This window comes from Vanacampus margaritifer, chromosome 7 (assembly GCF_051991255.1).
Source record: "Vanacampus margaritifer isolate UIUO_Vmar chromosome 7, RoL_Vmar_1.0, whole genome shotgun sequence".
NCBI lineage: Eukaryota > Metazoa > Chordata > Actinopteri > Syngnathiformes > Syngnathidae > Vanacampus > Vanacampus margaritifer.
In genome coordinates, this window is record NC_135438.1 from 23,240,089 (window position 1) to 23,256,752 (window position 16,664).

Below are 16,664 nucleotides of genomic sequence, written 5' to 3' on the forward strand. Positions count from 1 at the left end.
CTGAGTAAATAACTTCTCACTTTGCTGCATGACCGAGCTCTGGCCCTGGTCGTCATGGTAACAAAATCCAGACCCAGCATTTGCAAGAGACAGAACTATCTCCCCAAAATGGAATGATTTGAGCTCATGTGTGCTAAACATGTATTCATTTTTTATCCTTTGTGTATTTGGAAGAATGTCAGAGATTGTTGAAAAACTTTATTTAACTTCACACCTCTATTTATTTCTTCTCGTCAGTTTGTCTCAATTTACATAGCAGACACATAATGGCATTTTTTTTTGACTGATGAAAATGTTTTTCCGTTCATTTATGTCCCTTTTACTTTGATTGAAGGTATTCGTACTGTAATTTACGGTGTTTGCATTATAATTTATTATCTAGATTTATTCATATAGTAGTGTAGAATTTGTTGATAAAATCTTGACAGCTATCTACTGCAAAACTGAGATACCATTCTTTTCATGCCTCAATTGCTGCAGCACTTCGTCTTAGTAAAGAGGAAGTTGAACTTACATGACCTCCTGTGACATCACATTATACCAGTGTAGCAAAATTCTTGGAAGATTCATGTTTTGTATCCTATGGTTAATGTGAATTTATGAAATAAATGTTGATTATATGAAAAAAGAAAAACAACTGTTCATTCTAGTGTGGTCAAAGTTAAAGCTTGAAAGCTTCTTAATGATTTAACTCAGTTAAATTTTAGGTTGGAATGCAGTTGACTAGTTAGCAAAATTTATTATCCATCCATTTTCTTAACCGCTTGTCCTCACAAGAATCGCGGGGGGGCGCTGGAGCCTATAACATTTATTATTATTATTATTATTATTATTATTATTATTATTATTATTACAGAGTCTGCAACAGATATATATGTGTGTGTATTTATAATATATATATATTTAAGATATATACTTTCAACTATTGGCAGCATATTTTGGAAGACAATAAGGTACTTTCAGCAAAATCAACAGAATTGACCAAATGTCACATATTTATTCATATAAAATAAAGTTTTTCAAAACATATTTTACTCTGTATACTGCACCGTTGTGGACAAAGTTTCAAAAGTCTATCTTGCATAAACTTAAGGATGCCTATGTGGAAGGCACTAACTAAATGCAATATGTAATTGATTAGAGGTTTTTTTTTATAGAATAAAAAAAAGGCCTTGGCATTGTTATTATCTAGAAAAAAAATGGCACTGAAATGAAGTGAGTTTTCAATTTGACACTACAGTAATTAAGTGTCCCTGTAACAATTGCAGTACAGTTACTGTATGATCCTTTTGAGTGTTGCGTGATGCGGCCACCAAGAGATGGCGCAGTTTTGTTATATGTAGGACTCACACGTGGTTGTTTTTACTGTACAGAACATGCTCTCAAACCTGCACAGTGCATAACTTAAAATGAGGGTAAAACAAAAAAAACTGTCAAATGTAAGTAAGGCCATAAGGCTCTTTAATGACACATATCGTTCACATAGATGTTCCCACACGTAATTTCCTATCACTGACTACTGAGATGGTTGAACTATTATAGTAAAACGAGTGTGCGCCCCTGAGAAGGGAAGTGCAGCTATAGAGTTGCGGGTGGTGGAAACGTCTCATGAGTCAGGCCAAAAGGAAGTAACTTTCACTAACGGCTAAAACGATGAACCCATTTCATAGAAACTGCTCATTCGATTCGATGTTTTTCGTCTCTTAATTGTCTGTTTATGATCAATGGTTGCCTAATTTAATGAGGGCAATAAGCGTACATTTTCTTGTTTTTCAGTCTGCCCTACAGACACACTGTTTTAGTGTGCATTTGTTATTTTTAAAACAATTCAACCCCAGGCTTTTAGATTATAATACACAGAATAGTGCTGCAAAGACGCAAACATTTAAGTAAATGGCACACGAAATTAATCACTCCTGCCTTATAAAGCTTTATGATGCTTTAGTTGCATAATACAGAAGAGAGAAGTGACACATGAACGTAGGCTACGTGGGTAAAAACAATATGGCCTACACACAAAAAGAAGATGCACTTATGCTAGGTAAACACAACGGGCACAGGGCACTGAAGCTATATTACATTGTAAATGCCATTTTAGTTTTTCCAGTTCTGATTGGCCAAAAGTAGGCCTATAGTAAAGAAACGTTCATCTTTATGGATAAATAATGTTGGGTTTGGAAACATATGGTAACAGAAGGGTTAACAAAAAAAATGCATTTAATAAACAATATCTGGAATGAAAGAAGTAAGTAGATTATGAGACATTTTGACTGAAAAGCAATTTGAACGCAAATTCAACTTAAATCCGTTCCATTATCCATGATGGTTTCTGCAGATGTTGAGTCTTCCTCGGCGGTTACTTTTCCAGGCAAGCAAGTGGAAAATTCATCAAGACCTCTGATACCTGATAGGCTTTGTATGGAAAAAAAGAAAAACGTGGTATAATCTGGAGCTTTTGAAGGGAAAATTACACGAGAAGCACGTTTGACCCCCTCCACCCCCGTCAGGAAGCACGCAGTGGCTCATACACGCATTTAAACGTAAACCTTTTTTTGGCTGATATAATAACGTGCTGCGCGTTCATTCTGGTATGGGAGCGCAGCTTCCAGTCAACGGGAGCAGAAGTCCATTGTTTAGAGTTAATGCATACGCACTGTGAGTGTGTGAGTTGCTTTTTTATCACTTGGGTCAGGCTCGACAGTTGCGCGTCAGTGTCAGCGCACGCTGCTGCGATGAGGTTGGAGCTCGACTAGATGGAGGAAAGAGAGTAGAGTGGGTTGATCAAAGCGTGACGGCAAACGCGGGCTTCGCGCCCATGCAGTCGACTGTTGCACTCCCTCCCAGCTGTGCGTCGGACGCGCAGTCTCGATTGAGCCCACGACACCTTCGCGCATTTTCAAGTCGGCTTCGGTGATGCCATGCCACGGAAACACAGCGGGGATGAAGGCGCCACCGGGCTCTGGATGAGGACTTCGCCAGGCCACCACCGCGCTGAAGGCTACGGCATGAAAGATGTCGAATCCGGACGGAAGATGATGAACAGCGCGGGAGACGGCTTGTTGTCGCCCTCCAATGCAGTCGGCGCCGCCGGTTCTGACAGCCTGCGGGGGAAGCAAGGAGCCCGGCTCAGCTTGCTTGGCAAACCGCTCATATACAGCGCGCAAAGCGGCCGAAGGAATGTGCGCTACCGGCGGCTCCAAAACTACCTGTACAATGTGCTGGAAAGACCGAGAGCCTGGGCCTTCATCTACCATGCCTTTGTGTAAGTTTCTCTTCTTTTGTGCGCACCTGTTGATGCTGCTGCTATGGCTACTGCATATGGGCATTGGGCACCAACGCGCTCTCCAATGCAGAACGACTGCAACTAAATTCTCACCCTGCGTTCGTTGCAGGAGCTATCCGCTAATACATCCTTTAAAAAAATGGCAAACGTTTTTAAGCGAAGTGGTGAAGTGTTGTCATGCATGAAGTAGGCCTATAAAAAAAAAGCGCCACTGTTCGAGTGCCTTAATTGTTGGCTTATCATTTGATCTGAATGAACGAAACTGATGGTATAGAAGCAACGTGACTGTTTAAGAGGAAGGAAGTTGACACATGTGCGGCGGCTGAGACAGCATTGCGCGCGCGCGCGCGCGCGTGCGGGGAGATTGAGTTCTGGGTCTATGCAAAAAACGTGCCCGGCGGAAAAGACTGGGTGCAAGGGTGCTTGATTACGTGCATACACAGTCTTTGCTCATTATTTTTTTGTATCGTTGCCTGTTATTGTTTGAATTCAAAATGCTCACAAGCAAGTTTTCAACGTCCAACTTTATGGAAATGGCTAGGGTGTTTAAGACACTATGGAGGTGCAATGGTGAGAAATAACAACCTGCAGGCTACTTGTACTGTATGCTTTACTGATTCTTCAAATACCCTACTTATTTTGTGACCACTTTTTGCTTTTACTTCCAACATTTGTAAAAAAAAAAATCTATACTTTCACAACTTTGTAAAAATAAGCTTGTTACTTTTTCTAAACAGATGATGACGCAATGTAAAAAGGTGTAAATAGAGAGCAGTAAAATCATCTGTGGTTGAGATCTTGATTGAGTGATTGATTGATTGAGAGCTTGGGTCTTAAAAGGAGGGGGAAAACAATTAATGGCAATGATGCAACTGCAACAGATTTGGAGAAGCAAGATATTCCCCATCGAGACTTAAAATAATTTTTTTGATCATGTTTGCTCCAAGAATGATTTGTGTTGAATGCTTTGCGTCTTATGTCAGCCCATCACCAGCTTCTAAGTACAAAAAAATATCTGGCTGTTGAAACACATTCATAAATTAAGGTGGTGTTTTTGGTTTTGTTTTGTAATTGTTATCATGGCAAATTTTGCAAAGCTATGAGGGAAGGTTTTGATAGCATGAAAGTTGAGCCAGCACTAGGTAGTTCTCAAAAACGTCTATAGGGAAACTATTTTGTGGGCAGTTTTGTTGTTGTAACAGTCATAAATATAATTATACATATATTAACAATGAAAATGTTATTATACCATAACTATCAGTCTGCGCTTTGAAGCACAGGAGTTTAATCAGTAGTTATACTTTTACCAATCGTTTTTTTGTTGTTGCACAATTATCTGTATTTCTACTTAAAGTCCCTGTAAATAATTAATAAATCTTGTAAATTTGACACACCACAGAGAATAGCAAAATATAAATGATTGAAATATAAATGATTGAGAAAAACCCCGCTAAATATACACACTGAGGCTTCAAAATTATGAAGCATTTCTTCTTGCTATGTGTGTCCATTGAGTGCACTGAAACCGATGTCAATCAAATCTCACACATTTTTCGTATGCATGCACATCCCTACATGTAGTGAAATGTATCCTTTTAAACCCTCTGGTTGCTGGAAGTTGTCACATTTGGATGTCGTGGGGCTTACAACAGTCAATCAAAATGAATGTTATCTTTAATTCACACACAAAAACCTGGGCTCCGGTTCACGTAGTGTTTGGCTGTGCTGTGGCGCATATGCATGAAGACCTGGACTAATGAACTTTTCAACCTTAATAAAATATTTTCATATCTCTTCTGATGAAACATAGACTTAAAACTATTGAATGGTACCTTTGCCATGACCTGAGGTCTGTATCATTTTTACTGGCACAAAAAAACTTTGAGGAGGATGGTAGGTATGGAGGACCAAAACTGCCAAAATTAAAAATAAATAAATGACTAAATAAATAAATAAATGAATAAAAGTGAAAATTAATCCCCAAAATATATATAAATGGAAATAAAAACAGCTCTCTCTCTCTCTCTCTCTCTATATATATATATATATATATATATACAGTATATATATATATACATTTGTATTAAAATTTTTAACAATTTTTTTTATATCCGTTTAAATTTTAAATTTTTCTCATTTATTTATTTTCAATTTTAGTAATTTATTTATTTTTAATTTTGGCAGTTTTGGTCCATACTGCCAGAACAAAATGTTATTCAAACGAGGGGGCGGTCCTAAGTGTGTCTTGGGTTGGACTCCGCTGTTGCAAACTGCCTTTCATAGGTCGAGTGAGCGTCGGCAAAGAAGAAAGTCTTGCCGGAGAGCTCCAGCAATGGACGAATATCTTGTCCACTATCACCACAAATTGCGACTTGAGTTGCTCAACAACAAATGGAGGTGACAGTTGACCAGAAATCTCCAATGCAAGCCGGCGAGACTTCCTTGTTAGCTGAGCCGTTCACTCGACCAATGAAAGGTAGTTTGCAATGGCAGACGGAGTCCAACCCAAGACATGCTTAGGACCGCCCCCTCATTTGAAAATTTCAATCAAAACTGCCCAAATAAAAAAAATAATAAATGACAAAAAAAAAAGACAAAAAGAATAAATAAATACATTAATGACTAAATAAATAAATTAATGACTAAAAGTGAAAAAAAAAATACAATTCAAAAATTTGATACAAATGTATTTATATATATATAATATTTATATAAATATTATTAAATTTTTATTTCCATTTATTTATATTCATTTTTTAAATTAAATTTTCGAATGATATTTTTTTTAATATCGTTTTTTATTTTCACTTCATTTAGTTAGTCATTTATTTAGTCATTTATTTATTTTGAATGTTGGCAGTTTTGGTCCTCCATAGGTAGGAATACTGTCACACAAAAAACTACAAATGTGCTGACTGCTTTATGGCATACGTCACTTCCCCCTTTCCCCATTCGTTACAAAGACGGAAGTCAATTTGAACGTCAACGCACAATTACTGCTTTCCTGGCAGAAGCTGCAAAACAACTGAAAAGTTTTGTCTGAGGAGACAAAAAAGAAAAAAGAAAAAGGTAAGATAAGGACAGTCAAGAATCAACATTGGCCCGACTTTCACTCACTGGCATGAGCTAAAAAACGATGCAATGAGCTTGTCCTCATGGGAAATTTGGTTTTCCTTCAGGTATAACATTACCGCTTTTGCCCATATGGCACCGCTATAATCAATGTGAACTGAAAGTTCCTTAGTGTTGCTTTAAACACGGTGTTGGTACTTTCGCAAATGCACCAAAGCTGGCGTATTTTAAAAAAAAGGATGTTTTTCACCGTTGTGGGCATGAACACAGCAGACTCCTTTTGCCACCGTCGTCCATACATCAGTGTGCATCGTCATAGACTTGTGATCAATATCAATTCGGAATGCATTTGATAAAATGTTTGATAGAAAATAAATCAGGAAGCAAAAACCGACCGACCCAGGCATTGTTTGAATTATACCAGAATTACAAGCGGAAAAGTGGACATTTTAGCTAGGTTCACATTGCAGACAAATAGACCCAAATCAGATTTTTTTGCCCAAATTGGACCTGTACCTGATTTTCTTTTTTTTTTACGACAGTCTGTATGGATCAATTTAGATTTTTTTTAATCTGACCTGGGTCACTTTCATATGTGGTCCTAGATCAGACACTTAACCGAATTTTTCCAATGCAACATCAGTCTGAACGGGCAGGTTGCATGTATCTGACCTATACGGCATTAAAAGCCCATTCTGCGCACGGCGTGTGCGACGAAGAGTAATCAAGACACTACTGACAATTGTCTGTAAAAACTCCAACATTTTTTAGTTGACTTCATATTTGACTTGAATTGAATCCCACTTGAAACATGCAGCATAAGGTGGACATTTGTGGTCATACTTATACAGCTACGCAGATGGTTCATTTATTACGCCTGGCAATGTAATGTAATGTAATCTGAACGATTACGCACTCACACACATACATACACGCACGCACGCACCCACACAAGTTTGTTTTACTATCTTTGTGGGTCCATCTCATTGGCAATGCATTTCCTAGCCCCTTCCCCTAACCCCATTCATCAAAAATGATTGCCTACCCCTATTCCTTACCCTAACCCATAGGTGTCAAACTCCGGTCTTCGAGGGCCGCAGTCCTGCAGGTTTTGGAGGTTTCCCTCTTCCAACACAAGCTGATTCCAATCAGCAGGATCTTTATCAGGCTTATTCAGAGCTTGCTGATGAGCTGATCATATATCAGCTGTGTTGGAGAATGGAAACATCCAAAACCTGCAGGACTGCGGCCCTCCAGGACCGGAGTTTGACACCTATGCCCTAACCTCAACCATAACCCAATTCAGATCTAAACTCTAAAACTAAGTCTTGACCATCAAAAAGAGGTCTAAACTTGTGGGGCCCAGCAAAATGGCTCCACATGGACGGATGGGTGGCCCCCACAACTCTGCGAAATCCCAGAATGTTGGCCCCATTCTGTAACAAAAACAAGACCACATACACACGCACACACGCACGCACGCACGCACACACACAAACTGTGCGAAGGTTAAAATTTCTATTCAGTGTGAGTCCATGCGCACATTTAGCTTTATCGGAAACTTCTAAAGAGCATCCTGATTTATTTGCTGTTCCATTTTCCTGCACTGGTATTTACCTCCGAAATGAATATATGAATTCCTTATGTGTTACAGCAGCAGAACTGAGCCTCTCTTTGTGCAGAGCTGAGTTGTGACTTGGGACCCAGCCTGCCCGCAATCCCGCTCATACAGTCACACTTTTACACACGCACAGTAGTGCCATTCATCACACCTCTGGATTAACAAACTCTTATCCTTACAAGTATGTTCAGGGGCGGAAAATTGTGAGGGGAAAAACAAATAATGTGTTCCTTCACCTTACAGGATTGACAGGCTGAACAATCGGGGTGCAGGGTGGGTTACTGTGAACTTGCTGCTATCCAATTTGAATTTCATCTCATTTATTATACTTTTAATCCCCCAAATGGAAATTCAATGCGTGTTTATTTAGCTGTTTTTACTTTTAGGTATTAAAAAAAGCCCTATGCAGCGTAAATTGAGCTCTGTTTGATCAATAACCTGATTGAAATTTTGGTAGGAAGTCTTCAGCAGTGATGAGAGTGAAACCAAATTCAGCAGACTTCAAAGTAGTGTGACTCTATCTTTTACCCGTTTTTGTTGCCGTTTTCTCATTTAACACTGTTTTTTTACATTTGTGTGATAAGTAAGAATGTTTTTAAAAAAATGAGTTAGGTGCATTTGTGCATGGTTGTGCTGCTCCCTCCCAATGGACTGCGATAAAATAAGGCATTTTTCAGCCTTTCCGATTTGAACTGTACTGATGGTCGCAAGGATGAACACTGAAAATGGCACAGAACGTGAACCAGCAGCAGACTGGTCCCTGGTAATTTTAGGAGTTTCCTGAACGACCAGTCCATTTTTTCTCCTTGTCGTCTTACGTTGCATGTTTTAGTGAGTGCGTTGAAAGTTTTTTTTTTTTTGTTTACTTTGTATCTGGCTTTTTGGACTTAATTTAGTATTTCTGATTCCATGTAACTTGTTAGGCCTTTTCTTGTTTTGCTTCTGTTTTTGAGTACATCCTGCCTTTTCTCCCTGTTTCACTGCATTTGAGTCTTCAATCTTTCCAGACCCTGAAAAATCTGGTGTTCTGCTCAAAAGCAATACAAGCCTGATGTTAACAAAAATGAAATGCAAATGATCCGCCACAAATGGATTCAAATTTGAAGACTGCAGGTAGCATTGGTTGCCAGCCCCATACACTCAAGCAGGTCGAGCAGATTTGATTTGATTTTGTCCATGTGTGCAGACTTTATTTGATAACATGAAAAGATAACATGGAGCTCGTCCCTCAAAAAATAATGAACAGAAGCAATTTGGTGAGGTAAAGAGAAGCTATTAATTAGAAGAGAATTTAATAGGTCCCGGGATTGTGAAAATCTGATAATATTGCAAATTGGAGAAGAAAAATTTCAGCACCATGGAACGTTTTCCACACCTGTGAGGAACATTTCTGCATGCACAAACACTTATCGTAATGGTGATGTGTTTTGCATTTTAAATCATCTGTTTTTATTTGACCTACGGGGTCGTGAAATCCACTAAGGGACTCACCAGTGTGTGCGGCGATGCGCAAAAGCATGGTTGCTAGGCAAGCTGTTCAACACTCATTCGCTTTGTGTTGAGGCACAGTTGCAGCAGCTCCTAAAATGCATTCAGAGTAGATTATTCTGATTCAATTACTTGTAATGGATTAATCAAATACAGAATGAAAAAAAACATATGATGGCAATTAATATAACTTCCAGATTCACTTTTAAAATCACATTCAAAGTGTGACATACTAATTACGTAATTTCCAAAATGCTTGCTAATAAATTCACTTCTCATGAAAACTCCACTCTTTGGAAATTAGAAACACCAGGTTACGCATGGTGGGTGTGTCAGAACTGAATGTGAGAATCACCGTACCTTGAAAGTGGGCAAGCCAGGCACGTAAAAAAAATATTTAATCGCGAACGGGAGAATATATATTTATATATATAGAATATACTAGTGGACTTGAGATGACATCAAAGCCAGAGTTGCCACAGTTACCTTGAACAAGTAACTTAGTTACTTTATGGAATATTGATTTTAAAAGTAACTAAACAATAATAATTATTATTATTATTATAATTATAATAATAATAATAATTATTATTATTATTTAAGGCATACTCATTTGCTGTGCAGGTGAGTCTCCTGCAACACAAAATGAGGGTGCAGAGTTACCATGGCAACTGATGCTGCCTTTCTTAACTTACTCAACACAGGAGACTGTGTCTTTATTGTTTTTGTTATGAAACAAAAAACAAATGTCTACACCTTATTAGGGGGGGGGGGGGGGGGGTTGATATGGCTTAAAAATTGTATCACAATATTTTAAAGAAATTTGACAATATTTTTGACAATATTGGTAATAATTACTGGACAAAAAATTTCTGATTGGTGCTTTGCAATAAGATAATTTTTATTGCAGCACATTATTTAAGCCACCTTTTTTACCACAATTAAAATGTAAACAAAGTGCAAATATAGCAATCATAATGGAATGAAATGGAAATAAAAACAGGCCAAGTAGTATTTACCCTGCAAGGTCTAATTGTAACATAACTGCTTAAAGCACATAAAGCTCATTTACTTAGCAAATACAAAGAAAACACAAACCTTCAGAAGTCAGTGGCAAATTGCATGAGTCAAGAAAGTCCATGTATTTCTCCTGTGTGGTTGATCCTCGTGTTGTTGAGAGAAAAAAAAAAGAGATACGGTAGCAGCCAGTCTGTGGCGTCATGCTCTGTACATCGCAGGCAAGTGTATTGTTGAAAAATGTTTTCCTATGCGATTGTTTAGGCAGTGGTTATTTTGCCATAACCTTTGCCGTAACCGGCAACCCTCCTGTGAGCGTAATTTGGCCGTGAATGTTTATGATTGGTCAATAAGAGGAGCGAGAAAATGCCGTGATTGATTGTAGACATTACTAGCTGGTATGAATAACGCAAATGGGCATTTTTACGCCGCGCAACAGCACGCCGTCTCGTCGAGAGCACGTTAGCTTAGCGGCCGGTTAGCATAACAAAGTCACGTCAACTATGAAGAGAGTTACGGGTCACGGGAAAACAACCACCGTAGATTTTTTATTTTGGCCAAGCAATACGCGACCGCTTCAGTATTATCCAACCACCGTCTGTTTTTTTTTTCATAAGGAGTGTGTCTAATCAAGAGTGCTCCAGTAATGAACTTTTGTTCACGGCAAACAACATGAGCTTTTTCCATGTTCTCCTCACGTGTCTTTAGCCTGCCCGTCCTGTTAACTTTAACAACAGTTGTCCTGCAAAATTTGCAAATGATTGTATTTTTTTGCATCATCTCTGACCTCTTGTTACCAAACAGCCTCCACACGACGAAGGTAGCTCACTCCTACTTTGCCGAAGATGCGACAGAACTGGCTCACACGTTCTGACATTGTTTTTATGCAGCAGTGAGGCGACACATGTACGTCTAAATAGATACAAAGACGTGTAATGTTATGCATTACGTCATCACGTCAATTTCGCAATATTTCAAATTTTTATCACCCCAAAAAATACACTGGTAATATCATAGAAGGTATGATATGGAACACCCCTGCACATTATTATGCCAATGATTGTTAGGGTTCGAAGGCGTGGGATGAGAACCCGAGTGCAGACACGGAAGGCAAACAGAGTCACTTGCGAGTCTTTTAATTAGTGGACTGATGTGAGCAGGAGAGCCAAGGGGGGTCGAGTCCGAGTAGGGAGCAGGCGATGCACAGGCGAGGTAGCTTCGGCAGGCTGGCAGAGGTACGGCTTCGGCAGGTGCAGGAAATCTAGGCAAAGAGTGCTGATTAGAATAAGGTTCCACTCAAAGGCAGGCGATAAGCTGGATGCAACTGACTGTTTGACAGTTAGAGTTGATCTGGCACTGAAGTGAAGTCCAATTACGTGCACCTGGCTCCTGCTCCAGCTCTCCTCCACCTCGCCAGCAGTGTGATTCTCTCACGCACACATACACACAAACAGGGAACAAATGGGCAGAGCTCATGGGGAGGAAGCGGGAGCCCTGACAATGATAAAGTGACAATCAGTGGAACTTACCTTTTACCTTACTGGTGTGCCACCGTGGCCAGAAGTTAGTCAGGAGGCATCAATGCCATGCTGGACCACAACATGCATGCTATATTTAGGCACGCAGGATGCAGCTTTGTTGCCTATGAGACCCTGAGGGAATAACACATTTAAGGCAGAACACCCTGCCATCATTGCTCCCATTTGATGTCAAAGGTACAGTAGGTCTTGTGTCTGGATTTTGACTTTCTCACCAGGAGCAAGGAACGTTTTGTTCCTTAAATTTGGCATAATACATCTTCCACCTGTTGTTATTACTACAATATTTCATGAATCTTTAAATCACAAGTGAACTTGCACAGGGGACTCAAACTGTATTAACATGGATGTCGCGACATGGTAGCTGGTAAAAAATGGAAGAAAGACACTGACAGAATGTTGCTAAAGTCAGTGTGCGTATCTTCAAAGGGCTTCTAATAGGGTGCAGTCAAAACATCCACAGTGTAGTATTACCCCAGGACAGACAATCCAGGTTCAGAAATAGCTTCACTGTCCCTCATTGTAGTGTGACGTAGGCTACACACAGTTGTCACGTGAGTGGCTGGCACTCTTTACAAGGACATGCACCATCCACATGCACAGCCAAGTCAAGCAAACTTCCTGGAGATTGGTCCTGGAGGGATGGGGTTGGCTGGCTGTGCATCGGGGAGACTGCACAAGGCCATGCCACTCGTCCATGTCTTTGGTACAAGCCTGTTCATCCTGCTGTGTGGTTGGCGGAAGGCTAGAGGCTCTCTGACCTCCCTGTCTTACCCGCAGGGTCAGGGCTGCAGCTGGATATTCAGAATGTCCCTGGTATCCTTATGTGTTGAATCCTCCTCCACCCTGATAAGAGAGACAGACAGAATAGAAAACTGTAAGTTTGACGTGATAGTTTAGGAGAATCTGTGTACATAGAGGGACATAAGCGACAAGGCATGTCATTTTGCAACCTTATTTAGCGTCTAGCGCAGGGGTGGGCAAACTCCCCTGAAGGCGTCCTTCAGGTTTTGGAGGTTTCCCTCTTCCAACACAAGCTGATTCCAATCAACAGGATCGTTAACAAGGTATGCCGATTTACTGGTGAGCTGATCATGTATCAGCTGTGCTGGAGAAGGGAAACATCCAAAAACCTGCAGGACTACGGCCCTCAAGGACCGAGTTTGATTTCCCTGGTTCTAGCAAATGTGTTTTGAATCAACACGAATGGGTACTCATTATGCTTTTGCCCAAAAACACATTATAGTCCAACAAACGGAAAGTCAAGTTTAGACAAATGTTAACTGGTAAATTGAGTGCACTTCTAAGATTTATCTTCATCATACGTTTACAAAGCCATATTCGTTCATCTCATTCAAACGCAGCGGAAAATGATTTCCTTTTTACTTTGAAATAATTCACTTTAACCGAAAAATATCCTGTGTCGTACCCTGGCAATGGCAGAACTCAGGATGTTTTTTTTCTTTTTGGTCCCATTTTGAATCCATCCCCATTGTCTTGTACGAGCATGCAGCTTTCACGCATGAGCACCCCCCACACCTACAGAGACGTAAAACCAATCTGTGCAGTCCTCTCTGATGACGCTATGCCCGTTCTGACTGGAATCTGAGAATTCTGATTTGACATTCGTTTTTAATGGCCAATTTGCAACTTAATTTGAGTCACCACCAATTTGTGCACAGCCCTAGTCATATATATATAAAATTTTATTTTTTTGAAATAAATAACTCATGCTGGCAACCAGTTCAGGGTGTACCCTGCTTACTGCCCGAAGCCAGCTGGGATAGGCTCCAGCGCCCCCCGCGACCCTTGTGAGGACAAGCGGTTGAGAAAATGGATGGATGGATGAAATAACTCATGTTCTTGATGTTTGACCCCAGTAATGGCACTCAGTAGTGCTTGGATCTTCAGCAATGTCAAACAATCCTAAACACATTTGTTTGACAGGTTAATTAAAAAGATGATGACTGGTGGGTTGATATTTTTCCAATCCAGTCCTTCAGTACAAGAGATGCCAAACGTTTCGAGCGCACAGACCAGCTTTAGCCTCAGATGTGTATTTACAGAGGTCGACACACCGTGCTTCACACGTTGCTCCTGGTCACACATTTAAGACTCCCTGTAAAGATGTAAGGAGCCAAGTAAAACTGAATTTAACCAAAAACATTACAAAGCATGAAACGCAAAAATGAACACTTACTCATTAAGCCATAAGTCATGACTAACACAGTTAGCTTGTTTTTAATGTCTTTCTCGAAATGATGAAAATAGGTGGCCAGAGGGCAACTCAAATGGAATACAGTATATGTTTTGTCTGCACCAAGCCTTGACCGATCGGGTTATGCACAACATACAGTAACATTATTTAAAGTATTAGATGATCACAAGTTTAACTATAACAAAGAAAATCTATGTATTTGAATAAAAACTGATCAGAATGGCGATATTTAGTTTTTGACATTGTACATTGCCTTCCATTTTATATGATGTCAACTGGTCATCTAATTTGTGAGGGTGAATTCTATGTATGGGTGTTTGATTTTGTGGTCCCCCATATATAGTATAATTTGAAGTTGATTATAAGCAGAGCCTTTTTCTGCTATGGTTTAACGATGCATCTTCTTACAGATTTCAATAATACCGCAGGTTTGATGACATATACTGGTACATCAATGCTATGTTGGTAAATTTAAAAAGTCTTGGATCAGCACCAACATGTTTTGATTTCTTCCATTTGTAATGGTTATCAGGTTAATGACACAACAATCCAACCTATTATCATACCATACCATACCACTTTATTTGCTGTATAAAGCACGCAAGACAACAGATGTTGACACCAAAGTGCTGTACAGTGTTCCCTCGTTTTCCGCAATAAATGAAATATGAATGATGATGAATAATGAAGTAGTTAGCTTTAGGTTTTACATTTATTATAAATGTTTTAAGACTCTAAAACCCCTCACAACATACAGTTTATACACTTTTCTCATTGAGGCATTTACCTTTTCTCACATTTCTCTCTTGTTTAAACATTCTCGATGTTCAAACCTTCATGAATTTGATAAAATAGGTACATTACTTTAAAAAAAAATAATAATAATGCAAAATTGCACCCCAAAAAATCTGCGAAACAGCGAGGCGGCGAAAAGCGAACCGTTTCTCATATTTTTAATAACAAATAAAGTAGACAACTGCTCTGAAAAAAGTTATAAAAAAAGTAATAAAAAAATAATAAGTGAACTGTCACTATCAATGATCAATGATTTTGTGTGGGAAATTAGTTGTTACAGTCTCACATTGGCTTATTTTCACCTTGAAAAAAGCAAAACATAACTTGTGAAGTCAATCCTTTTGGAGGTTTTGTGATGCTTTAAGGATCAATGATTTTTTCTTCTTCCTACAATTCTTGTGGTAATACCCACATATGGTTGTTTAATAAATAAGAAGCTTTGCTGCGGTTAAATGGTCTGAATTAATCTCATACATTTTAATTGCTGTCATAATTACCTAATGCAAGGTTTGCTTGGTAAAATGCAAGAGGCCACTGTATAATATGCAAATGGAATAACATCAAGTGCTAATGCTGAATTGCTGAGATATGAATGGCTTTAACTAGTGTTCCACTTTGTTAGCACTTTGACATAGCTGACTTGTCAGAACATATTAGTGGCAAAGCTGGAGGTCACCGCAGGCAAAATCCCTTGTCATCCAAATAGAGACTTACCAAAGAGTTGGGGGTCATCATGAGATGAAAAAAAAAAAAAGAATAGCTCGATCACAATGCTGACATAAAGGGTTTTTGGGATGACTCTACTATTTTCAAGGCTATTTTACTTTGAGTGTGTTGTCAGATTTTTGAAGCAATTTGTTAACAACGTGTAATGATATCATATAGAAATAGCTATGAATGATAAAATGAGATTATGCAAAACCATCCATTAGTGTTGCATAATACCAAAAAGTGCCGTGGTACCTCGCCTGCAAGTGGGCGGTGCCTTTTTCAACACGCACACACACACAGACAAACACACATATATATATATATATATATATATATATATATATATATATATATATATATATATATATATATATATATATATATATATATATATATATGTTAATGGTGTCAGTTAAACGCGTTATTAACGGTGTTACTGCAACGCCCTTTTATTGCCGTCATTTATTTTTTATCGCACAATGAAAGCTCATTTGTACGGCGGCGTATTAGGGCCACTTTTAAATATAATTTTTTTATAGGGTGGGGGCAATATTCCTAGAAAAAAACTCACAAATTTATAAACTTTATAAAGTGGCAAATTTGCGACTTTATAAAGTGACAGATTTGCGAGAAAAAAACTCAGAAACTTACGAGAAATACACGTAGCGTAGCTAAAGTCTAATCATGTCAGGATTCGTTGGTGGTTAATGGGACACTGTTTATAAAATCAAAAGGCAGTATGGAGAAGGATTCATTCTTAAATTTAAACATTACTCGTCATTCACCGCAGCTACAGCGACAACACTTCCTGATCCCCTATTAGCTGACTAAGACTATCCAATCAGATGTTAGCATACCATAGGTAAATGCAAGTGAATGACGAAGAGCAGCAGATTCAACACATCAACTTAGATACTTTTA

At 38.9% G+C, this 16,664-nt stretch overlaps 1 protein-coding gene across 7 annotated transcripts in view; it reads left to right on the top strand.

Moving 5' to 3' along the window:
* Positions 1-2,691: 2,691 nt before the first annotated feature.
* Positions 2,692-16,664, top strand: part of LOC144055609 (potassium voltage-gated channel subfamily KQT member 5-like) — a 97,728-nt gene continuing 83,755 nt past the window's right edge. For all 7 annotated transcript variants that reach the window (XM_077571741.1, XM_077571734.1, XM_077571736.1 and 4 more), the window contains exon 1: positions 2,692-3,262. In XM_077571741.1, the coding sequence (XP_077427867.1) occupies positions 2,919-3,262 (344 nt within the window). In that variant the 5' untranslated portion in view covers positions 2,692-2,918. The remainder of the gene's footprint in view (positions 3,263-16,664) is intronic.